This window comes from Schistocerca nitens, chromosome 3 (assembly GCF_023898315.1).
Source record: "Schistocerca nitens isolate TAMUIC-IGC-003100 chromosome 3, iqSchNite1.1, whole genome shotgun sequence".
Lineage (NCBI taxonomy): Eukaryota > Metazoa > Arthropoda > Insecta > Orthoptera > Acrididae > Schistocerca > Schistocerca nitens.
Window position 1 is genome coordinate 694452023 of NC_064616.1, and position 27478 is coordinate 694479500.

The 27478-nt window shown below is 37.7% G+C and overlaps 1 protein-coding gene across 2 annotated transcripts in view; it reads left to right on the top strand.

The window, feature by feature from the left end:
• LOC126248664 (glutamate receptor ionotropic, kainate 2-like) overlaps positions 1–27478 on the top strand; it is a 542085-nt gene that overhangs the window by 146431 nt on the left and 368176 nt on the right. For both annotated transcript variants that reach the window (XR_007545524.1, XM_049949880.1), the window contains exons 2-3: positions 12891–13011; positions 27237–27383. Coding sequence is in view for 1 of the 2 variants with exons in the window: in XM_049949880.1 (XP_049805837.1) it covers positions 12891–13011; positions 27237–27383 (268 nt within the window). In the remaining variant the exon portion in view is untranslated. The remainder of the gene's footprint in view (positions 1–12890; positions 13012–27236; positions 27384–27478) is intronic.

A 27478-nucleotide genomic window follows, 5' to 3' on the forward strand; every position in this document is an offset into this window, starting at 1 on the left:
CAGTATTGGGGGGGTTAAACATATCTTGGCAGCTACTGACACAATGTCAAGATGGGTTGGGGATACTCCACTGCCAGACATCACTGTAGAATCAACAGTAAAAGCATGTACAGATAAGTGGATTGCATACTTTTGATGCCCCAAAGCGGTCACGATAGACAATGATCATCAGTTTGAGATGGCCCTGTTCTCGAACCTTTGACAAACGTGCATAGTGAAACACTTTCGAACCACTGATTGCTATCCCCAAAGCAATGGGTTTGTAGACGGTGGCATAAATGTGTCACCAGAAGCAGTAGCATGAAAGCCTTCATTGGGTGTTTTTAGGCATGAGATCAGCTTTCAAACAGTACTTACAAGCCTCCTTTGCAGAAATTCTGCATGGATAAGCACTAAACCTACAAGCAGAACTCGTCAAACCATTAGCCTTACCAGACTCCAAAGATTTGCTTGAATTAGTCCACTGAGTAAAATGCATATTGCCAAGGTTCACACTCTCCTCCTTCGCAATCTCACGGTTCTTTGCAAGTATTTGTACACAAAGAACTGAAATACTGTACACTAACAACTGAAATCCTGTGACTTTGTAAAGTTGCGTGATGATACAGTGAGGCCATCACTCCAACAGCCATATTCGAGTCCACACAAAGTGCTATGCCAAAGCGATAACATATTTGTCATCAACCTACACAGAAAGCGATCAGCAGTTTCAGTACATTGGTTAAACCCAGTGTGGATACTGCAAGATGGGGGCACAGCACAAGATCCACAAGACTCATCAACTACACACACTTCACAGGGTGAGTTAGAGGATTCACGCAATGGGCAGCAGCAGTGGACCACCGCGGACTATGCCCCTGCTGCTACACCAGGAGATGCAACACAATTGCGCTATGGATGTTGGCACAGACCTCCAGCGCACGTGAAGGACTATATTGTCGAATAGCTCGAAAACAAAGTTTTGGTTCAAAATGGTTCAAATGGCTCTGAGCACTATGGGACTCAACTGCTGTGCTCATTAGTCCCCTAGAACTTAGAACTACTTAAACCTAACTAACCTAAGGACATCACAAACATCCATGCCCGAGGCAGGATTCGAACCTGCGACCGTAGCAGTCGCACGGTTCCGGACTGCGCGCCTAGAACCGCGAGACCACCGCGGCCGGCACAAAGTTTTGGTTCACAGTGCAAATACTGTGCAGTAATTAATTACCTGTGCATACAAGGTCCGTTCAAAATATTCCGGAACTTTGTTCACAGCATTTTTCTGCACTTACCTTTTACTTACTGTACATGGGCTCAAAAAAATGGTTCAAATGCTTCTGAGCACTGTGGGACTTAACATCTGAGGTCATCAGTCCTCTAGAACTTAGAACTACTTAAACCTAACTAACCTAAGGACATAACACACATCCATGCCCGAGGCAAGATTCGAACCTGCGACCGTAGCGGTATCGCGGTTCCAGACTGAAGCGCCTAGAACCGCTAGGCCACACTGGCCGGCGTACATGGGCTCCTTCGAAATACTCTCCTCCGTAATTGACGCACAGCACCCAACGCTTTTTTCACTTCCAGAAGCAGTCTTGTTATGCCTGTTGCAGGGTCGTGCGAAGTACCATCTGCGAATTTTCTTTTATCTCGTCTGTCGTTGCAAATCTGCGTCCATTCAATGGGATTTTAGACTTTGGAAAGTCCGCAGGGGCAAGATCTTCACAGTACGGAGAATGAGGCAGCACAGTGATTTCGTTTTTTGTGCAATAGTCACGCATCAACAGGGATGAATGTGCGGGTGCGTTATTGTGATGCAAGAGCCATGAATTGTCTCGCCACATTTCAGGCCATTTTCTTCTCACATTTTATTGCAGGTGTAGCAACACGTCCCGATAGTACCATCAGTTGACAGTTTGTTACATGAATGCACGATGAAGTAATCCTTCAAAGGCAAAGAAAACCAGCAGCATGGCTTTGACATCTGACCTGACGAGCTCTTTTTGGTTTTTGAGAACCTTTCCCAACCCACTGTGAAGATTAAACCTTGGTCTCAGCATCACAACTGTAGGCCCACATCTCATCAACAGTTGTGATTCTCTTGAGGAGCATCTCTTTCTCATTTGCGCAGTCCAAAAGCTCTTTGTAGATTGCGATGTGAAGATCTTTCTGGTGTTGACTCATGAGCCGTGGTACAAACCTGGCAGCAACACGATGCATTCCAAAATGCTGTGTCAGGATTTCATGACATAATTCAACTGAAATGTTACGTTCTTCTGAAATCCCTCATATAGTCAGCTCTTGATTGGTGCACCCTATCATCTAGCAAGATCTATGAGGCAATGGTTTGCGGACAATAACTTTCCTGAAAAGGACTGCTGTCCAAGACCCAACATGAACCCAATGAAACACTGTCGGGATGAGTTAGAACCTCAACTTCGCTTTAGAACCCAGCATCCAATACAACTACCTTCTCTAGTTTCAGCTCTTGAGTGGAGAATGGGCTGCTGTTCCTCCACAGACATCTAGTCAACTCATTGAAAGTGTTCCCATCAGAATTCCAACTGTCATGAATGTGAAGGGTGGACACATCTAATGTTTATGTCCAATAGTGTATGTTTGCCTTCCTATTTACGTTCTTCTTAAGAATTAGATTTAAAAACTTAACAGGTTTTGCTTCTGTAATCTCCTAATTAATGCATTTTATCAGTTCTGATAAAATCAAATAATAGAAAAATCCAAGGTGGATTAATGACAATGTTATGAAAGGTATAGATTGCTACTCACCATGTAGTGAAGATACTGAGTCATAGACAGGCACAAGAAAAATACTGCTAAACAACTAAGCTTTCAGCATAAAGGCCTTTTTCAGAATTACACACACACATTCATGAAAACACAATTCACATACACATAATGCAGTCTCTGGCTACCAAGACCAGACTGCGAGCAACAGTGCATGATGGGAGAAGAAATCTGGGTGGTGCACTCTGCTATCCATTCCCCTCCACGCCCCAGTGCCCTCCTTACTCCCCCACCGAGATTGCTTCTCGCATCATATGCTGTTTCTCACAGTATGGCTTCAGCAGCTAGCGACAGTGGGCATGTGTGTGTGAGCTGCATTTGTATGGATGTGTGTCTGTATGTTGTCTAGTTCTGAAGAAGTTCTTTTGGCCAAAAGCTTACTGGTTTAATAACCTTTTTGTTGTGCTTGTCTGTGACTCAACAACTCCACTATATGGTATGGAGCAATCTATCCTTTTCATAGTATTGTCAGTTCTGATGATTTTGTTATAAAAATTGTATTATATGAGTTTTTGTAGCATTTAGAGTTATTCCATTCTGACAGAATGAAGATCAAAGATTTTCTAAGCTATTTTCAACATCTTCCACAATTTTTTCTCTCACTTCATTTTCATTTATAATTCATGTATCAATTGCAAATCAGACTTAATGAACATCACTGGTAACTATTTGGTCATTTAATAGAATAATAACAGATAAGGACCCAATATTGAACTCATTATGACCTTCCAGTCAGAGGAATAGTATCTTCAATCTGTTCTTACAGTTAGTCTTTGTTTCATATCCATGAAGTATGCACTGAGCCAATATAAAATATGATTTTATGAAAAAAAATTAAGTATGGCTTTATGGCTGTTGTTCCAGCTTATGAAATTTGCCTATTCCTGATAGTGTTCCATTTGTATGTTCAGTCTGTTACATTTAAGGAAAAAACTGTTGAAGCAATTTTTCATTATGCTATCATTTGGGGTTACTTTGTTCTGCTTTCTACAGATTTTTAAAGAAATTACTTTCAAAAAGGGTTTCTTTAATGATTTTGTCTTTCAAAATTATGTGATTACTTGATGTAGACTGCAAAGTAATCTGTATTTATATCTCTCAAGTTACCCTTTTATTTCTATTTGTTATTGTTTTTTAAAAATTGGAACAAAGTTTCCTTACCCTGGGGTACCTTGCACTGTATGTCTAAATAACAGTAAAATAAGGGTTTCAGAGGTTTAACCATAGGAATAAAGAGAAAACCAGCAGTTACATTAAAAGTAAGGATTACAGAGTTCTGGAGCCATGTTTGACCACAGGAATGAATAGAAAACAGCAATCATGTAAGCACAGAAAAATGTCATTACCAAAATAGTTCAGAATTTAAAGATTTAACACAGAAAGTTATCTGCAGTGTGAGCTATTAGCTCCAATATTCATGAAGCTCAGGCACAGAGAAGAAACCACTTTGGCTTATCTGTTCTGGAGGTTGAACGGTGTCAGGTATTTCATCAAAGTCATACATCATTTCATATTTCAGCACTGGTCACTCCTGTAATTAAGTTTTCTGCATTGTACTTATTGTAGCTCCAGCACTGCTTACATTAGTAATTAATCCACAAAAATATTCCCCCTAATATATGAAGGTCACATACTGGCCCAATGTGTGTACACCTTCACCAAATTCTAGACCTCTTCTTCTGCCTGGTAACTAACTGGGTGTCATCCTCTGCAAATGTTACAGGTGATGGTTATCTCAAATAATCGTTATATTCAGAAGAATCTCTGGGAGTGATAGCTACAGAATCTTCTTCTGACCTGCTGTTTTGATTATTGTGGCTTCTTCTCTGTTTCTTCAGAACTTTTTTCTGCATCACTGTCTCACTTTTACCAGGAGTCACTGTAATCTTTCTTCTACATCTGTTTCTGGCAACACCAGTAGTCCACACAGGTATCTTACATGGTAGGGCCTGATGAAAGATTCCTGTACTGCATCTATGTCATGTGTCTGTGAAGGAAGATGACAAAGAATTTTTTCAGCATTGATTGTATGTGTGCCACAGTTTTTGAAACCTACTATTAGGTTTTTGGTTGAGTTTTTGCCTAGTATTTTCATTAGTCTTCTTAACAGAAATGGGAAATGCTGTTTCTGCAAGACAGTGTGTTTGAAGAGTTGCTTGCTGCTTTTCCTTTCTGTAAGGATCTGTCTCCAGTCTGCTTTCATGAGCCCAAAGAAAGAAATGTCCAAAGGCTGTGTAATGTGGGTGCTGTTCATTGGCAGACAGGTGAATGAAATGTCATTCTCACCACAGAGCTCTAAAACATATGCTGTTAAATGTGAGGACAAATTATCACAGATTACTACTTTCTTTCCTTCCACCTTTTTCAGTCTTGGTACCATCAACTTCGTGAGACTCTCACTAAGTGTGTTATTGTCAAACCATCCTCTAGATCTGTGTGAGTTAAGGCAGCTGCTGGGCACATTTTCTCTCCCTATAAACCATAAGTGGCTTTTTTATAAACAACAAATAAAGGGAAAATTTCTCCCTCAGCTTCACCAGCAAACATCAGATATGTTGCTCTTGGAAGAATTAGAAACGTTTTCTGAATATTTTGAATCCCTTTTTGCAATAACTTATTTTTTCTTTGGCATCTGAAGTCCCATATATTGCTTGCTAGCACATCATCTTTCAGTTCAACATGCAAATGTTCAACATATTCTCTGAGAACACGCTCATCAACAGCAGCTCTAATCCTTTCAATGTTGACTGCAAAGTACACACAAAGTTCAGGGTGCCATTTGATGAAACATCAGAGCCATTTATCGCCTGGACAATTGCCCTTGAATCTAGGAACTTTACATCCCTGTCTGGCAAGGTATGACTTTACAATCATTCAGAGTTCCATTGAAGAGACAGGAAACCCACATTCACTTAGTTGTGACATAAAAATTACAAATTGTGCTTCTTCTTCAGTAGTACAATCTGCGAGAACCCTGGGTATGAATTAATTCCTATCTTTAATTTCAATTCATCAATTAAGGTTCTTCTTGGGATATCAAAAAGTGTTTCAGCTTTCCTGTGCGGTATCTCCTCCTCCTAATGGATTGTAGTTTTTGGGCTATAATCACATTATTACCTACTTCTGACAATACACTTGTCCTTCCATAGTACTTTCATCAATCACTGTCAAGAGCACACTACAGTGGCAAATGAAGTTTAAAGTGTTCATAGATATGTAAGAAATGCATCTTGAGGGTACTGGGCTCCACTTTTGTAGTGGTGCAAAATTTCACAGAACTAAAAATTCATAACCTAGAAAACTAAACTGACAGTGACACAAACAATGTTCCATTAAATGAAAAACTATGGTACTTTAAAACATCTAGACAGTCTGAGTAATTATAATTATGCTGACTGACCTTCACGGTGACCAGTGAATATCTTGAAGACCAAGAAAATGACTTTACAAACTAACCTTCAAAATTTTCTATCTTTGTTTGTTTCAGCTTTTATTATACTTTACCATCTATAGTACTAGTTATATATTGTTACAGAGAAAAAAATTACTATAAACCATTTATGTGGAAAGAAACTGTAAGTTTGCTGTCATTTATTATAGACAATTTCATTTTGTACATTCTATATTTTAATTTCTGTGCATGACAAATCCAATTGTAGACAATTTCATTTTGTGTATTCTATATTGTTAACTTCTATGTATGACAAGTGCAATATCGTTTGTACAATGACACGGATGCTAAATAAATAAATAAAATAAATGAATAAGTTAAGCCTCTGAAAAAAAAAGAAAAAAACAAATTTTCCCACCAAATTTGTTTACACACTTCAGCAGTCTTTACTTAGATGCTTATGAATGGTTGACATTTAAACAGGCAATCAAGGCTGCGAACCTCAAAGTGCTACGTTTCATAGAAAAAGTAGTTCACAAGTATACAACAAATGTTGTAGCATCTATGAACCAACAAATGCTTCTTCTCAAGTGTAGAAAGTGTGACCCAATAGAGCAAAATAACCCCAAATGATGATATATAATTTACTGTAATATCATTTTCAAATCTAATGTTCAAAATTTCTTGGCTTCTGAACTTGGCTCCCATTTCTAATTGAACAACATACAGCAATGCTGTTGTCTTAATTCTGTTTTAGAGCATGAATGTATTCTTTGCGTGTTTTTTAGCTGTGAATGCAGTATTTTTAAATACAAATTTATAGTTTTTAACACGCTCATAAGAAAATCTGGATTTATATTATAAATTTTTTTCATCTAGGAGCTGTCTCTTTCTAGCCCTAGCTAGTGATTTTTATTCATCGTGTAATTAATTTCAATATACAGGTTACTTTTTCCCAAGTTTTTGATGAATTAGATACACAGAATATATTTATGAAACAATTTAGGAACTCGATATAGAGTCCAATGCCTGATCTGTAGTGGTCTACAGATGAGCTCTCAACAATTAGTTTGTTATTAAAAACATAAAAATTACTTTTTCTGAAATTTCTTTTTACTTAAGTACAGTTGTAGAGACTTTATCTTCTTTTGGAAGCCCAATAAATAGAATTCAGAGATCACAACTACCTAAGTGTATGTAGTACTTATTTGCATCATCAAACTCGTAGTTTGTAATAATATTACCTACAAAAGTCACTGAACTTCTCCTTTCTCTGGTATGAGCAGCAAATTTTCAGAAAAGTTTAGAGTTAAACTAGAATACTGAATTAAATCACAAACTCTTGTGGATTCACTCGCCTTTAATTTAAAGTCTTCTCCTATCACAGTTTTTTCTTAATTTCTTTCTAACATTTTTCAGGAAACATTGAAATTTAGCAAACAGTAGTTTAGTTGCATGTAGTCCAGGAATACTATAGACTAATCTAATCTTTTAATGGAAACTCTCTAACACACTTGATTAATTTCAATAACTGGAATTTTCCCATACTAAATAGCTAATTGTGAAACTAACAAGAATGCAGGAGCTTCAACATAAACTGTTGTTCCTACAAAGGCTTAAAACTAATAATATTGAATAAAATGTCCATGGAGTGTTCTGTTAATGAGTGTTTATTTAAGCACATTCCAAAACCGCAATTAATAGTTAAACAGTTCTGGAACATTGCCCCAAACTGTGGTGCATGCATATAGCATAGTGCTTAGCATCACTGATTGGCATGCTGTGGGTCTCCTCTTCTTGCCTGTGGGTACAAATGTTGTGCTGCCAGTGCTTATCACGTGGCACACATTGCCACTAAATTTAAAAGGGAAAGTATGTGGGAACACATATTTTAGAAAAGTGCACAAGGTTAGAATTTCAGCTGCATGATTATTTAATTATGCAAAAACTACATGCTATTAAAAACTACTTATAAAATTGTTCAGCAGTCTGTTTACCACAGTTCAGGCCCATGTTGGTAGAGTTCTTAGTTTCTCCAGCCACAGTACAAAATTAAGTTCCATACGGGTATATAAACCATTTACAAACAATTTAACTTTGGACCTATGAAGAATGTGAGGTGCAGAGTCTTGAACTGACAGAGTACAATAACCAGGCACTGACGTATGTGGAGGGTGAAATCAAAACCCTGAGTGTCTGGAAAGCGACAAAGCAGTGCACAAGTGGTTGCTAGTTGCAGGTGAGAATCAGTTGAATATTCCGTAACCACACATGGAAATTACTGTCGCAGTATCGGAAGGGATGGCCTGCAATGACAAGGTGCTTGTGTTGAAATAGGTAACAGTACATTTGAGCCATGCCGGTGGGTACATCACTGGTCCTGACTGGTAAACATGGTACCTACAAGTTATTTGCAAAATGTGGTGCAAGGCCAACTCACCAAAATGTATCCATGCACTGCTGTTGGGAAGCCATGGGGTTGCAGCAATTATAAGTCTTTGTACAGCCCTTGGTTCTCATTAAAAAACACTTCACATTCACTGAATAAGCAATTGACACCCACACATAGCTACTGTTACTACCTTCAGCACATGTGCACGTACACGAGAATGGTGTCGTCTCCAGCTGGGAAAAAATTTGGCAGAAGCATCCATTTTCACATATGTTGGTGAGGAGAAAGATGCTCCCATTGGTAGCTGCCTATCATGAATAGGCTCTCTGCAGAAAGTCCAGGTGCGGCTGCATGGATAGAGTCATCTGTTAGGGCAGGCTTTGAGGATCTCAAAATTTGAAATTTAGAGGCGCCACACAGTTACCCCCTTGTGAGAGGCAGATGCCAGGGTGGTGATGTATGAGTGCGGCTCCAGAGTGTCAGTCAATGACGATGTGAGCATTGGCGGTAGAGGTGTGCAGAGACTCTTATCTGACAGTGGGTTGTACGGGCAATGCCCTTTGTGTCGGAAGAGGGATGAGGCATCACGACTTGTGGTGGGAAGAAGCAGTTGGATCGAAATGCTTTGTTAAACTGTGAGGCTTTTGCTGACTGGAAAAAGCTACTGAACCTCACAAAAGAAATGTACATTCCAGTGATGGTCGTAAGCATTGTAGGTGGTCAAGGAAAATCTGGGGTCACTAATGTCAAGAGCAACTGCAACTCATCCCTAAAGGTATGTGCATAGGAACAGCTGATCCAGTCCAGGAAGGACAGTTTAGTGCCACTGACAAAGAATCATGCTCCACTACCACTAAAGACAACACAGGGAAGGGACCAGGGTCTGGCATGACCAAGGAACAATGTCAGTGAGTAACAGTCATTCTGCATCAGTTTTTGGTGCTTCCAAATCCAGAGAGGAGAAAAGGCAAACCAAGCAGCTCATGTTAAAACACTGTATCAACACTGGGAGTCATTCACAAATTAGTCAGCTGAATGGCACAAGTTCTGGGAGTAAGTAGAGAAGATGTTGCAAGATGACATGATTGAACTCTCAGAGAGTCCTTGGCTCTCTCCTATGATCCTCATGTAGAAGATTAAGAATGGCACATGGTGTTTCTGCATCCATTACCAGTGACTGAACAGAGTCCTGGAAAAAGGTGTCTGTCCATTACTGTGCACTGATGACACCCTAGAATTCCTGACAGCCTCTATGAGTTTCAAGTTATGCCATTTGGGCTGTGTAATGCTCCAGTCACTTTCTTTGCTATTTGGATGACAATGTCATTTTTTCAAAGACACTTGAGGAACATCTGAGCCGCCTGACAGCTGTGTTGAGTGTGATCAGACTACAGCCCTCTACCTGAATACAAAACATTGCATCTTGCCACTCAAGAAATACAAATCTTGGGGTGCCTAGTGAATGGTGATGGAGTCCATCCTAGTCTTAAGTAAATAAGAGCAGTAAATGAGAGCAGTCAAATCTTGGGGTGCCTAGTGAATGGTGATGGAGTCCATCCTAGTCTTAAGTAAATAAGAGCAGTCAAAGAATTTCTGATTTCTCACCACATTCATGATGTGAGAATTTTTCTCAGAACGTTCTTGTAGTATTAGTGATTCATAAAGGACCTCTGTGCTGAGGCACTTACCTTGTGAGGACTACTGCAGGAAAACACCATATTTTCCTGGAATGAAGTGGAAGTCCTTAAGGAGACACTAACACCTTCTCCAGTCCTAGCATTGTATTATGAGAATGCATAGACAGAACTTCACACTGATGCTAGCAGTTAGGGTAGGATGCAGTTCTTGTGAAAATTTAGGAAAGTGCTGAAAATGTGATATCTTATGCTTTGAAAGTACTCTCCAGGTCAGAGATAAACTACTCTAGAAATGAGAATGAATGCCCTGCATTTTGTTGGTCCCTCAACAGGTTCCAGTTGTATTGATTTGGCAAACCATTCGCTGTTGTCACAGACCAACATTCTCTATGCAGGTCTGAAAGAACCTTTGGTTTGACTGGTGAGATGAGCTTGGAGGTTTCAGGAGGTCACAGTAGTATAAAAATGCACATGCAAAAACACCAATGGACTTTCATGGGATCCTTCGGCGGATCATAGCAGAGTGGATGAAATCTCAATCATTGCTGCATCAGATGACATTAGTACTGAACAGAGGGAAGATCCAGTACAGTTGTAAACTCTAGAAGCCTTGAAGGAGGAGTTACTGACTAAAGGAGAATTCAAATTAATAAATGGAACATAGTATAAAAGAAACTGTGATATAGTGCTGCAGAAATGGTTGCTTGTGATTTCATCTTATCTGCACATAGCTACCCTGAGATATTTCCCTGATGATCCAATATCTGATCATTGGGGATTGATGAAGACTCTAGAAAGAATCATATGCAGGTGTCACTGGCCAGGTTTCTAACAAGCTGATAGACACCATATGAGCCAGTGTAAGGAATCCAAAAATGGAAGCACATGCTGCAGTTACCTCTTAGGCATGCCTGATACTAATCCTACATGCAGCAGTGCCATTCCACCGAACTGAAATTGATTTTTTGGGGAAGTTCTTGAGGTTGACAAATGGAAATTGATGGATAATAAATAGTCTGCATTAAGTACATTACCTGCTATACTATTAAGCTCTGCCTATTGCCGAAGCTCCAGAAATTGCAAAGTTCCTTGCAGAAGGCATCATTATGAAGCACAGAGCACCCTTTGTGATGACTTCTGTTCATGGAAAAGTTTCCCAGTCGAGTATCAGAGCCAATCTCATGTTGTGATATCACCCACATGACACCCACAGATGAATGGCTTCACCTAACACTTTAATAAGAAAATAAGACGTTAGCAGATAGCTCTCATTGTATGTTGCTATGGAACAGAGAGACTGGGATACAATACTGTCAGTTGTGACCATCACATACAGCACAGGGAATACAGACAATACAGGTTTCACACAATTATTTCTGCTCTGCTGTCATGAGAACAAAATGACAATGGTGCCACTGTTCTCATTTCAACAGGACGATACTCAGGATTACTATATGAAACATCTCATCATCAGGACCAAAGAAACAAGGCAGCTAGTTCGCATACAGACCCCAGATGCTCAGGAGAAAGACTGAGAGCACTGTAATGCCAAGCAGCAGCCAATGAGATACAGCCTTGGAGGCTTGACATAGATTTTTATGCCTGTGCAGAAAGTGGGACTGAAGATTGACTTTGGGGTATATCATATCCTTTGTTGCTTGTCAGATGTCACATGAAGCTGGGGATTAAGACCTTTTATCAACAAGACAAAAGCCCAGAGACATTGTCCGTGTCCTCTATATGATGCCTAGAACACAAGGATCTACCAGCACTATCATACAAAGAACCATTGACAAGATTCTCCAGGATGACATAGTTGGTTCCAATGAAAAATTTTGAAACAGTGGGTCACTGTTTCTCCAGAAAGGGAGGAATGGTGTGAGCTGTGATGCATGCAGTGTGGTTTGTGTCACTAAGTGACATGCTACAGGGAGCCAGTTCAAACCTGATCACCAGCAATTATTTATTATTTAGTATTTAATAGTTCATAAAGGTTCTCAAAGTATCTTATGTTTGTATATTTTGGTATATTAAATGTTTGTATAAATAGCAGAATTCTGGAATAGTCATTGTTTGTGTAAATACAGCTCTCTCTGTCTGAGAGTTCAGTTCTGTTCTGGCTGAACACTTGTATTAAAAATAAACGTGCTTTCAGTGGTAAGTGTTGCATTTCATTGATCATCCTGCTTTTGATGTCAGGCTTAACTGTGCTTACAACAAGAAACATCTAAGGTTTCCAAACCTCCTTGGTCAGCAGTTAAACTATTGACATTTTAGTGTATCAATGCTGCAATTTTGTGCTTGAGCATGATTTGAATCACACACTTTCAGGTGCAATCCTAGATTTGTCACCCTCCCAATAACCCCTCCTCTCCCCAAATATAACAGTAGAATCTCTAATGAACAGAAGTAGTATATTTAAATAGCAATAGAAGTTTTACCTCCTTGTCAACAATTTCTGTACCATAAAAGAACTTATGAGGAGAAATATGTAGTCAATGTCACAACTGCAAGTGTCCAACATGTAACCATATTGATATATAATTGACAAAAACATGTCAAATTGATGTTTAACTGAACTGTTTGACGACATAATATTTATAGGAACATGTAACCAATTGATTAACTTGTGATGTGATATTACAACATTTTCCTTTTCTATTTTCTTTTATTGCAGATGTTGACAAGTCATGTATGCAATATGAATCACTACTGGTCTATCAAGAATGTGACCTTAAGTTTCATAGTACTATTTTGTTTTGTACAAAGCTGTGGATGTTTTTCAGAAATAAAAATAGGTAAGTACATTGTAAATTGTGATTAATAAATTATCTGATAAAAATGAAGCACCCAGAAGGGGAGGAGGAAAAGAAATGAAACTTCATGGGTTGGGATGGCATGTGATGTTATTTCAGTGGTAGCAAAATTGAGTCAAATTTACAAAGTACTTCTTAGTATGGGCCCACTTATCAGCATGAGATTGCACTATGTCTAGCTTGGGTGCTTGCACTGATTCAATTGGGAAGCTGCTGTATCCTCACCTGACGCAAGCTGGCCCACAACTGTTATAGCTGGTCCTTGGTATCCTGGATACAGGTACTGATGTTGAAATTTGAGCTGGTACCACTCATGTTCTATCATGAACAGTTCTGGTCATGTGGCTGGTCACAAGAGTACCTCATCATCACTCAGACAATTCATGGAGACAACTGCCATATATGGGTGGGCATTCTCCTGTTGAAGAATGGTACTGCAATTCTCTCACATCAGAGGTAACATATGAGAACACAGGTGTCTGTGACATACCATTGTGCCATCAGAGTTCCCTCAGTCACTACCAGCCATAACCTGAAGTCATTCCCAAAGACTCCACACACCATAATGCCAGGAATAACATTGCAGTGTCTCAAAAACATTGGAAGAATCAGGCTTCTTTCCAGGCTGCTTCTATACTCATGGTCATTTGGGGGTAGTTCAGAATTGCAACTCATCACTGAGCACAATGCAATGCTGTTCATTAGCAGTCCATTTTCCCTGGTCATGGCACCAGTCCAAACACAGTCATTTGTGTTGTGAGGTTAATGGCAGGCTATGCAGGGGACAGTGATTCCCTAGTACCGCTGCTATTAATTTCTGACCAACAGCGTAGGATGACACAGAATATTTCAGGGAGTCTATTATCTGTTCTTGAATGGCAGGCACCAATTATTAAGGGTTACAAAGAGCTTGGTGAACAATACAGCAGACCTCCCTTTTGGTGGTCTACCACAACCTTGACATCAAGTATGCCTGCCCTCACATTTTCACCCAGTCCAACATCAGGCCACTGTCATATCTGAATGCCCCAAAAATCTGGATATTGCATGAGTTGACTAGCTTTGTAAATGGAGACCCACAATGAGGTGCCTTTTAAATTCTGTCAGGTGCTGATACCATAGTCTCACACAAGAATACAGCATCTCCATATCGTTTGCAGTGATCATTCAACATCTGCTACTGCATCTTAAATACCCTACCAGGCCTGGTAACAACACTGAACTCAAGCAACGCTAACACACTGTGATGCCTGTTCTACCTGTCAGGGAGAATTGCAACTCTAATCATTTATGTGCCTGATGTGTACATGTATGAGGTTACATTGACATCAAACCATATCAGGCAGTGTATTTGCCTTAAGGTATCATATTTCAGGAAGGCTGAGACCTATTTTAGTAAATACAAATTTATACTATCTTTCTTACAAATATGAGCCTTGTGCTCTTCTTATGACAGGTTTTCATCCACATTATATCTAAAAATTTGTTTATTTGTCGAACACTGGAACCTCCAGGTAGGAATATCAACAATGTAGGAAAAGACAGATTGCTACTTACGATAAAGAAGACACATCAAGTTACAGACAGGCACAATTAAAAGACACTCAATTAAAGTTTTCGGCCATTGCCTTCATCACTAAAACACACACACACACACACACACACACACACACACACACACACACACACACACATAGGACACAAGTAAGCACACCTCACACACACACACACACACACACACACACACACACATACACAACCGCCAACTCCAGCATCTTGGTCCGAGATGCTGGAGTTGGCGGTCATGTGTGTGTCAGGTGTGCTTGCTTGAGGGAGTGGTCTGTGTGTGTGTGTGTGTGTGTGTGTGTGTTTTACTGATGAAGGCTGTGGCTGAAAGTTTTATGTGAGTGTCTTTTAATTGTGCCTGTCTGCAACTTGACATCTCTTCTTTTCAGTAAGTAGCAATCTTTCTGTTCCTACATTGTTGATATGCCTCCCCAGGGTTTCCATTGTTTTATTTGTTTTGATGAATACCAGTGGAGGTATGGATGGAATCACATTTGTTATATTTAAATTATATTAAAGAAAGAATTGCCTTATCACTGAGTTATCTTTATTTACAAGTAGCTTAGTTGCAGTAAGATACATTGACAGAATATTATAATTTACTGATTTCAGTACTATTGGAAACAGTTTGCCTATCACTGCCCCACCTGACATAGGATGTATTATCCACATAGCTTATTATCTTGCAGTTTTGATGTTCATTTAAATCATTTTCATAAACAAGGAACAGAAAAGGCCCTAATATACTACTTCCTTGAGGCTACATTGAAGTATGTTGACAGTTGATTTAGTTGTTAACAACTGTACATTACTTTTGTAAGTTAGATTAACACACTGTTTCCTGTCTTTTAAATGGGAGGTATGAAGTTTTAAGAGTGCTTCTCTCATGCCATATTCTTCTAATTTATGCAACAAAGTGGCATGATTCACAGTTTCAAAAGCCTGAAACATATCTAGGAAAGTGCCCTATTACTTTGTGACCTTTTAGCAGTTTGTTTAATATTTCACATGTAAAAGTTGATACTGATGTTTTGGTAGATCTTCCTTCTCTAAAACCATGCTACAGACTGTTGAACATATGATGTTTGATGAAATATGTCTCAGCTTGTTTTAAAATTACTTTCTCTAGCAATTACCTTTTTATATGGCAGTGGAATTTCAGTGGTTTTCAAGAAGTCAGGGAATTCACTATGGAAGAGGGAGGTTTTTATTAGGTGTGTCAGAGGCTTTATTAATTCTCTTGGCAACTAAACTGAAATAAGATCTCAGCTGCAAGACATTTTAACACACTCTGTAGAGATGATTGCTAGGAGGTTTTGAACATTGAAATTGGGTGCCTAGTCTTGTACTTCATTTGTGCCAATTTTACTGAACTTTTGCATGGATTCCTCACACACTTCTTTTAGGTCATTTTATAGTTTTCTTTTAACAGCATGCTGTTGTGTTCCTGTTATTGCTGTTTCTTACAGCCTTTACACATTATTTCCCCAGCTGTTTTACTAGCACTCCTGGAGCTTCTTATTTGACAGGCATATTTCTGAGCTTGAAGGTTAGTCATGAAGTCTCTGTATTTTTGTCTAAGTTGTTTTTATTTTGTTAAAAAAATATTGGAATTTAGTATCTCTAAAGCAAGTATCTTCTCTTTCAGCCCAGTAGTTTCAGGAGGGAATTGCTCAATTCTCTTATTTATGGCTGTGTTTTTTTAAAGTTCTATTGGATAACTTATACAACATCCCCCATTTATTATTCACTTCAATTGTTTTGTATACTGGTTCTCATATTTTCATTTGCTAATGCCTTCTAAAGTTTCGCATGATCGAATTTTATATACAGGATGTAATGGGTATATATGATAACTTAATATGTACACACATCAGTGTGTTGGTTGTTTTTTCGTTGCAACAAAAGTCTTTCCACAAACACATCGCAAACTACATGATCTGATGTTTTGGGCATGATTGTAACTGTACCACTATGTGGACTACACCTGTCAGTATAGACTAACCATTTTGCATCCATGCATCCACTCTGCAACACCTGACCTGCTGCCCAGGCGAAAATAAGCATTAATGCATGCTATTGCCTTAAGAACTTGGAGGTAAGACCCAACCTAAAAACATACAACTTGAAATAGTTATAATTATTAGTCTGCAAATAACATAAATACTGATGTAATGTTCTTCAGTATACCATCCTCAATCATCAGCAGAAATATTTCCACTTATACCCATTACACCATGTGTAAATGTATAACATCAGTGTCCACAGTAAGGGCTCTGTGATCAGATACATAATTTTTCTTAATGTGGTTATGTGTATTTTCTCCCCTGTTATGTTTGTGAGAAAATGATCAATGCATGGCTACGTATGTGTGGTAATTCTTGTAAGTGCTGAGAGTATGGGGTTACAGCTATCACATTTTAATGAGTTGACATAACAACAAGTAATTAATGGCATTCTTTAATCAGATGATCTGACTGGAACTTATTGCAAATTTTCATCCTCAGGAGGAAAAGATATTGAACGGTAATGCAAAACTAAGTCAGTATTTAAGTAAATAACTAGCTTCAGAAAGTGTGACTCAATTCTGCCTTGGTTTTCCTTCTTGCAATGTGACATAATGATCAGACAAATATATCCATTTGATGAACTGTTTATTCTTTCCGAGGGAAATTCTTTTCTCACTGACCTTGTGCTCATAGCCTATTGAACACTAGTTTGTATGGACATTAGTGGAAAAAAAAGTTGAACAGGACTGGAAAGTACCCTTGATTTTTTGGTTTCTTTATTTAAACAGCACACAATTACATAAAAATTAACATGGAACATCAACACAGTAAAATTAAGTAGCAATAACAATAGACACAGTGGAAATAATTCCTATGCACACAATATTCTCACAGAACTGAAGGTTTCACTGAGTGGCAAATAATGAATTATAAATGTCAAAAATTATATATAGCTATTCCATGTCTAGAAAACACAAAAAAAGAAAAACTTATTGGCATGCGCGTGATAAACTACAGCAATCACGCAACACGTAGCACACTATCCACTGTGATACAAATGTTATGGAAAATTCTGTGACGTGGAAGTAACCTACTGATCCCATGAAACTGCCTGTGGCAGTGTGAAAAACATTGATCTCAAATTGTTCCATATGAACAAAATCCTAATCTGTATCACTAGTGCTCAGCAAGGTTTTTGCAGATGCGCACAATCATTGTTTGCCTGAAGCATGCAATACAGACTCAACAGCATTGTCTTCTATAACTGTAAATGTTTAGCATACCAACACTGCACCTTGAGGCAAGATCCATCTTCAAGTCCTCACAGCATGAAAGACACTCACTCAGTACATGATTAACTACTTTGGTTTGCTTTGCTCATGGCTGATACACATCATCTGCTATGGTTGCCTGCTGAAGCATACAGGCGGCAAGTGCACATAGACTAGTGCATTGTCAAATTTCTGTTTGTGCCAAATGTAACAAAACTTTATATGTTAAACATTTACTTCTTTAGCAAGGAAAAGGGGGACTGACTAGTCGGGGAAATTTGGAAATGAAGTACTAGTACTAAAACTCAAGGTCAAAATGGATCCACCTGTTGTGGAGATGACAAAAGTCTTCCCTCATTCTTACACCAAGTAGATCCCCTCAAGCTGGGATCTGAGTGATCTCCCCATTTTTCCAGTCTTCCCCAATCAGTCATTTTTTCCTTCCTGAAGAAGGAAGGAACAAGTCTCAAAAGCTATGAAATATGTGAATATTTTAAATTTAATTTGAAGTGTTTGTTCTTGAAATATTGGGAAGTTGCTTTCTGAAAGTACCTACTGTCCAGTTACTCTATTTGAAAGTTCCAGCAATTGAATTTTCTCATTGATACAGTTAAGGAGAACTTGGATATATATGAGCTCAACATTTCATTACCTTCCAACAGCTCAAGGATCAGATATGCAATTAATGTACCAAATGATAGGCAGCAGATATTGACATTAGTCATGAATACCTTGTGCACATACTTCAATAGATTCCCTATAAGTCATTACTCAGCACATGCTAATAACCTGCAGACTACTAATGTGACATTAAAATAAAGTAGTGATGATTTGTGATTTTGTTGTTCCTGTAAATTACTTTTATTTAGTTATTTACATTTTTTGCATGGAGCCATCATAATGATGGCTTTTACTAACATCAGAAATATTAGTATGGCTATAGTCACACTTACAAAATAGGTTATGCACTGCAACTATTCCATCTTATGTCTGTTTTATACATTTATTACATTATAGCCGATATGCTACTTGTTCATATTGCAATCTGTGTCCTAAAATTTATTGAATGAATATAAACATTTTTCTACCAGAAAAGATTTTAATTTTGTTTTAAAATAATTTCCCATGTATGTACATAGAGAGTTTGTTAGCTTGTTAAACCAAATCAAACCATTGGTGTGTTGGCTTCAGTTTGTCATTTTTAATGTTATTCTGTTCTGAAAATAGTTAAATTTTGTCATGATGTTGTGATCATGCACATCACCACAGTTGATAACTTCCATTGCTTGACTAATAAAAATGTAACTAATTTGAATAAGTACAGCTAACACATTGTTAGGTGTTTATGCTGCACAAACACTTCATGACATGAATCTCAATGGCCCATCCCATGTATAAGTCTTATTTCTTTTTTCTGTAACAGCAGTATTCTTTATAAATGAGTAGCCCAGATGGAAAAGTTGTTTTTTTTTATTCCGAGTTGAGCACACTGCCATATAGATTTTTTCTGCCTCTACATGATAGAACAGGTTTCAGGGTGCAAAACTGGCTATAAACTGTTGAAAATGGCTGTAGAAAAATGTGTTTGGTTGCAAAAGCCACTAACTACATCTTGTCTTTGGGTGCAAAGCCTGCTAAATGTCCAACATTTGCAAAACCCGTCAAGTTCAACATACATGGTGATCGCCATGCCATGTACAGATGCAAATCACACCAACTGACATCAGACTTACCAGTATAGACATTCAAAGCTTAATTTCAGGTTTTTAGGGTTAGAAGGTTATTTTTCTTATTCAGAGTTACGTTGGCTATGCTGTAGTGAAGAAAGATCCCACTGCCGATGCACCGTCAAAATATATGCTGGTAAGCACAATTTAGCTGATCATCAGGATGTGTGTTGATTTGATGTATTTGCATGAGTTTTTTGAAGAAAATGAGTGATTTAGTAGACGGTTTCAATGCAGAAGATGGTAAAAACGGAATCACAGTAATTGAAGTAGTGGGAATTCTGCAAGAAGTCGAACCCATAGTGGTAGTTGAATATGACCAGAGCAAGACTGAGGGTGACTAACCCTGCTGGAAAAGGAAATGGCATCCTCATCTAGAAAAGAATTTTTTTCAAAACAGAAAGGTAAGAAAATAAAAAGTATTATTAAAGCAGTGTCATGCAATGAAAACTGGAGAGGGGAAGAGCAACCTGCAGAGAGGAAAAAATTTCAGCAAAGGAAATGGCCCAACACCAATCACAGCAGGTGAAGAACTTTCACAAACCAAACTTGGAAATGTCAAAGAGCTTTTGGAGCTCCACTTTGGTGAAGACTGGGTGACCAATGACAAACTCAAATTCTACACTGAGGTGTTAGATGAGCAGGAAAGCACTCCTAGAGTCACTCCTGCCACTGCCAACCCACAGAATTAGAAAGAAGCTGGAGGTGCTTTTGAGTTAATGGATAGTGTTGAGGTTGATGTCACCTAAAAGCAATTTCCAGCCAGTTTTATTTTCTAGAATTTTTTGTTGCTGTTTTAACTAAGATGTAACTTTCCACCAATTTTATAATTTTCTAAAATTTTATCGATGTTTAACTCAGATGCAATTTGGAATATATTTTATTTTCAATATCTTGTGATGTCAAAAGCATGATGTATTTTTTTTTAACTTAATGCTGAACATTTATTTCTGTTTTCATTTTGATGTTAAATAAGTCAGTTTTTTCTGTTGAAATAATATCACCTTTGTATTTTTATATGCCAATTTTGTTGAATTTTCAGACTTCTCTTTGAAATAAGAAGTATTCTGTTTATTTTCACAATAATTAAATTCTATCCATTTGTGATTCCTGACATATGACTGAAGAGTAGGTTTTGCAACTGAATGTTTATTTCATAATTGGGTCAGTACATTTGCAAAACCTGCTAACTGTATAAATTGGTGTGAAAACCTATCAGTCAATATGTCAATTAATATTTTAACATATAAAACTTATCTGCAGATTTCAGCCATTAATACCAGGTAATTAATTATTCTTTTTACTTATTTTTTTTTAAATAAATGAAGTTCTTAACTTTAATAGTTTGGATGGGATGATTTTTTTTTTTCAATTATCTCAGTTTCTCTTATCAAGCAGTTAGCAGCTTTTGCATCTGGGTTGATGTCAAGGTTAGTGCATTTTTCTGAAAGATTATTGCTGATGCATGTTGAGTACCTCAATAGTTGTTCAAACTTCTACCAAAACTTGATACTAAACAATAGCCTGATGGCTCATTCAAATATAATTGATTCTTATTTATCAAGTGTTCATTAAAACATGGAACAGAATTTTTGCTTCCTACTAGTAGAACACTAAGACCATTTACCTTAGTTTTTAAAGATCTGATGTTGACATGAAAAATATCATAGAGTTATTAAAAGATAGGGGGAGGTCTGCCCTGTCTGAATGTAATTCACTTTGTACATTGTCAACACAATCAGTCTCCACACTTAAACTGAAGAAGAACTGTGGTGAGATTATTAACCCCATCCTAATGTTATTTTCTGTGCATTTAGTATGTGAGGCTTGTTTACTATTATACAAAGCACTTTCTTGGTATTTAGATGCTTACCCAGTTCATTTAAATGTTAGCCATGGTGAGTTTGAAATCTGCATTCAGTTCCATTTACATTTATCGTAGCAACATTTTTGAAGTGTTTACATATATTTTCTAACTGTTCATTTTCTGTGGCCATTTTGTAGTTAATACAGCACTACCCTGGAAGATCATAATGGTGTGGAATGTTGAAAACTAGGACATTGGTATATGCCAGCAGACCCAACCATTTCTTCAATTCCCAGGTGGTTATGATGTTTCATTCTTATAAACATTATTCAGGTGTCCAATGAGCACAATGAAATCATTTTAAGACAGCTCACCTATTTCTGACAGTTTTGTGAGTTTGTAATGTTGGTAAATGACACACCAGGCTTGATGAACACTACTGCACCCATATTAAAAGTTTCAATAATGCAGGAAGAAATCACCTAAGATGATTACTTTCCTCTGTATGACTTGTTTTAGGTTAGAGTGAGATTGGGGAACACAAGCAGTGTCCTATTGTCTCTCCACATCTTCATTATCAAGCCATGTGGTAACATTATTGGGAGTGGCATCACTCAACTCTCCATCAGCATATTTTTGTTGACCACATTTGTGTTAGATTTTGTATCTGTCTGTTTTTCAGAACAAGCTGAACTATCACACAGATGTTCATGTGTATTAGCACTAGTGACTGACATGAGACACAGTCATCAAGTTTTAATTATCACCTCAAGAAAATCAAGCTGTGACCATGGAACTTGATGATGATATTAGTTTTCCTCTACTTTTTTACTGTACCCCAACAGTCTCAAAACATCCTCAGCACTATATTGCCCAATGTTGTCCCATGTTTCTAATGTTTGCTGTGCTCCTGTGTCCTGGGGTCACAAAAATACACCTATCACTTGTCCATGGTGATTACACAATGAAAGAAGTCATGTGAATTGTCCTGGCAAAGCTGAAACGATTGTACTTCTGCCTTGGTTCAACTAGTATTTTTAATGGAAGTGAGCAGTAATGAAACCCATTGGATGGTGATGATAACGATGTTCAAAAGTCATGGAAGATGTTAAAAATTAATACATGACTGATTTTCAGTTTTTACACTATTGCCTAAATTGTGATACATTGGTATTTGACCAGCACAGTCTTCATTTCACTTGTGATAACCAGTTCTTCCTTCTCTTTCATTTAGACTTGTTTAATCACACTGGAGCATTTGTAACACCCTATCACAATGCGATATGATGGTGTATTGTTGCTGTACACTTCCACCAGCCCAGCATGGATTGCTGAATCATGGTTCCCTGTAAAATGCAGAAAATAAATTATTATAAAATAGTTTACTCTATCAATATGTTGTGTCATTTTGTTTTGCTTGCTCTAGTAGCATGCTTCGTTAATGTGGTTCAGGGATTTCAGTCAGTACCTGGACTGCAGACATGTACCTGGAAACAAACAAAAAAATTTATATCTGACTGAATTTCTTTTTGAGATGATAAGCAAAACTTTATGATTACCCCTTTTATGATATTAAGATAAATGCAAAGGCAGGAGTATTCCAGATCAGCTGTCCTAGATATCACTTGAAAATATTGGGGGTGCTGAAAATTCAAAATGGCAGCCTTTGATATTGATGAAATCAGGTTGGAGTATTTGAAACTAACACCTGTTGAGACTCTGTATGCAGTAGGAGTTGGAAATATTTGTTAGACAAATTGACCTTCATGTATGTAGCATTGTTCCTCTTTTATTTTGGAAAATAAATCTTTGAAATGAGTGATCAGAAATATGTCTAATACAACTTGAAAGTTTGCTGCATTAAAATCCACATACAGCATATGGGACCAGTTGCATTTCAAGCAACTTCTAACAAAGCTGCATGGGAACTACATGAGATGGGCATGATAAAATTTGGTTTCTGTAAGTGGTCAAGTTCAGTGTTAACTCCATCACAGAGGATGTAGGATATGGGCCAGGCTGAAGAAAATTTAGAGCAGCATTTGACTTGTTGTGAATCTGGGCCTGTATATCTTTCGCACAGCATAATCCAAAGATAAAAATGTGTGAATTTTTTGTACATAATTCATCAATTGCTTGGAATGGAATGTTGGTTGACACTATAAGAAGATACTGAATATGAACATTGCAGTGGGGAAGTTGTTTGTCTATTTTGCTCCATGATTGAGTACCTCCATGTAGCTTCACACTTAAATCAAACTGCAACTTCAAATGTTCCTATTATTTATAACTCGTGTTCACTGCATGTTGCTAGTTACTTGGAAAATGATTTTTAAGAAGCTGACCCAGGAGCTATATATGTATTCCAATTATTGAGTACTATAGAAACTTGAAATACTACTGTTTGATCAAAGGCATGTAAATCATTACCAATTTTTGTAGATTTCCAATTTTGTACAGGTTCTTGGCCTTGCAATAAGCAAATTATAAACACTCTTAATGTGACAGTCTTTCTCACAATAGAAACAGATTTTGAACCTTATGGAGCACTAATGACTTGGATGCCATACAAAGCATAAAAGATAAGATAGTCATGAAATCTGTTAAGTATGCAATGCCGAACTGTGATTAAAGTCACCAGAGGAAGATATTGAATCTGAACATCGCAGTGGGGAAGATGTTTGTCAATTTTTCTCCATGATCATTTACTTCTGTGAACTCTGTTTTTTTTTTTACTGTTGTTGTTAATTGCTAACTATAGCCGCATTCCTTACAGGGCAAGCAATTTACTTGCCTCTTTCTGTTATCCTCAATGCAGAAATTTGATAAAGTATTTGACAAACTTTTTAGTCTCATTTTACAATTTTAATGTCTGTACAATTGTGATAACTTCATCAAAAGATAAATCCAAAACCTTTAACACCTGAGTACACACTTCGTTATCAGTTGGATAATGAATAAGTTGGACTTTGATTAGGGACTTATCACATGTTTCTGTGCATCGTTCATTTGCACACACAAAATTGCAATGATGACCCAAACCTTTAAGATCTAACACCCAGTCATGGTGTAATTCAGATGGTGATTTCTGATAAAGGTGGAATTATAGACTGGAAAACACTGTACTGATATCTAATTTGTGACTATAAAATTCTTAAAGCACTTCAAAAATCCAAGAGAATGACACCTTCTGGAGATCAGTAAGAGATTTTACTTTTCTAAGAAAACTATGACCTGAGATGACCAATGCAAAAAGAACATTTTTTGAAGATCGAAATTCTGGATGATGGTAACTGTAGAAACGCAAGACTTGCAGAGGATTTAGCTGCCAACAGTGCAAATTATTGGTGTTGAAGCTGTTGGTGATGACACTTTTCTTGAGCTGCAAACTGTTGTTGTTGTTATTGAAGCTGTTACTGAAGCAAGGCCATTTGGTGGTGTTGCTCCACTTCAGAGTTCAGAAGTTCTAGTGTCTTTGCAACCATCTCATTTTGTAAGGGATTTACACAGTCACTTCACCACTGTTGTGATGTGATGCATGTCATGTTGATTGAACACATGAAAGAACAACAGCGTACATAAAGTATAAACCAAATGCACAAAACCAGGACCAGGTGTTGTCATCAGTAAGAACAAGAAAGAATTGGGCCAATACTCTCAGCAACACCCAGTAGAACAGGGCACCACTGTTTTGTGATCATGTGATCTGATATATCTCATCATGAGCCCCTATGCTGCTTTTGGCAGATACAGCAAAAGTACCTATAGTTTACTGTTTATCCATGTACTTTGATATACTAGAGGATTCTTTTTCTACTGGCTAGTTTTCAGCATTGAAGGGAAGGGAAAGTTTCTACGATTCTTGGCAGTGTGTATTTTGTTTGAAGCTTGGATACTGAGGTCAGTTTTCCAAAAATTGCAGCAAATGTGAGACAGTGTAGTCAGCTGGAACAATGAAGCTGTACAGGTGTATGAGGGTGCATGTATTGTTATTCTTGTGTACTCTGTAGTTCTGAAGAAGGATTCATTTGAAAGCTACTAACATTTTTCTTCTTTTGAATATTTCTTGAGTGTTCAGCCAGTTGGTATTATCCAGAAGGCACGATATTTCAGCAAGCCAAAGTCTTGGCATCTTCAGGTATCGCTGATGACTGACTGTCTTCTGTTGGGCCCACCTTCATGTCCCCTCCTCCCCACCCATAGTCTGTAGCTGGCCATCTGTGCTGCAGTGGTGGGGGAAGTGAATTGCTGGGACACAATCTGATGTCCTCAGTCCTGCTGCTACCACCGGCAGATGTGGATCTCTACTGTAGCAGCAATGATACATCCTCTCCTCTTCGTTTGCCATGGCAGGAAGGGATTTCCGCACAGATTGCCACTGTGCTTTGAATGGTCAAAGCAAGAGGTGGAGCCAAGGTCTTTCTTAACTGAAAACCATTGTCTTTATTTATTAATTCATCATGTAGCTGTATCTTTACAGCCTCTTTTCGAATACAATCACAGAAGGTGACCTATTCATGGGAGATTCAGTGCTCTGCCACAGTGGACTTTCTTGGTTGTTGGTTGTCCATGTGGTTTGCTGAAACCTTGCACCTTCTGGACAGCGTCATTCGGCTAGATATTCAAAGCCTTCCTACACTGGGAAAATCTAAAATCACACATTGTTACTCTTGTTTATGTAACAATTAGTGATGCACTGCCTCAACTATTTGGCGAGCTTTTATTTTTGCTCTTTATTTCGATTGCACCAAGGACATTCCATTACCACAGAATATCTGAAAGTCATCTCATTTTTATTTCTCTTTCATTATGGAGATGAATGACTTCATTAAACTTTAGTTTTATGGGGTTTTGTGGTGCAGTCACAATAGTCTTGAATGGTAATTGTGGTGGAAAAAGTTGAGGTATGAGTATGAAACCAATTTCTAGGTGATTCTTTGTCTCTGTTACAATGTAATAAACATGGCCTTCTGTGTAATGTTAATATGCCAGATCCATGGTAGGCAGAGCAGCTTTTCATTTAGACATTGCATACTACAGTACTCATAAATATAGCCGACACAATTTATTTCAATGATTTTTTTGATCCACGTAACCATATATTGGTGATGTGATTCCAACTTAGGAAAAGAGCCTGTCAATCAGATTCTAATCGTAAATGTCTACATATATGCAAGTGTTATGTGATATCCTGTTAATCAGATTCTAATCGTAAATGTCTACATATATGCAAGCTTTATGTGATGAAAGCTGTTATATACAAAATGTTAAAATGTCAATGAAATACAGCCTATCTTATATCCAATCTTCTCTTCTCTTCAAATTCATACCTACCCCATCATAATCTAGCAGAGATAGTCTCAATCTCTGATGACAGTGATGTTAACTTCGCACACTCTAATGATCCTTCTCAATTGTTTCCCAGTCCAGGTACATATACCAGGAAAGCATTCTCTTCCGTTGATTTCTGCATGTAGAAGATAATATCTTCATTTTGTTTTCTATTTTAACTGTATTGACAACCACAGTTTATTACTTTTAATTGTAATTTGCTCATTCCAGTACCCAGCAAACGTATTACCAATTTTCATCCTTTACTGAGTCCATCCTAGATTGATAAGTATCTTTTATCTTTCTGCACCCAATGATGGAAATATCTCAGGGGTAAAGTTTTGATAGTTGATTATTGGTTCAATAGCACATTATGTACATTGTGAGCATGCACTTGTGTGTGTTTGTGTGTTTGTTTGTGTGTTTGTTTGTATGTTTGTGTTTGTTATTTAAATGTACTACTTGCAATCTCAAAGAAACATTAATTATCTTCCAGGTGCTCTGTTTCATGGGCAGGAAAGTCAGCAAGAACAAACCTTCCAGTTAGCTGTTGAACACATTAACAGCAAACAACATGTTTATGAGCTGAAGCCTTATGTACAATATGTAGAAGAACATGATGTTCTTCAAGTAGATGCAGCAGGTTAGTCACTTCAGGAAACATTTGCTATATCAATTAAAATGTGAATTAATATGTATGGCTTTAAGCTGACTAACATTACTGTATTTTCTTGTTCT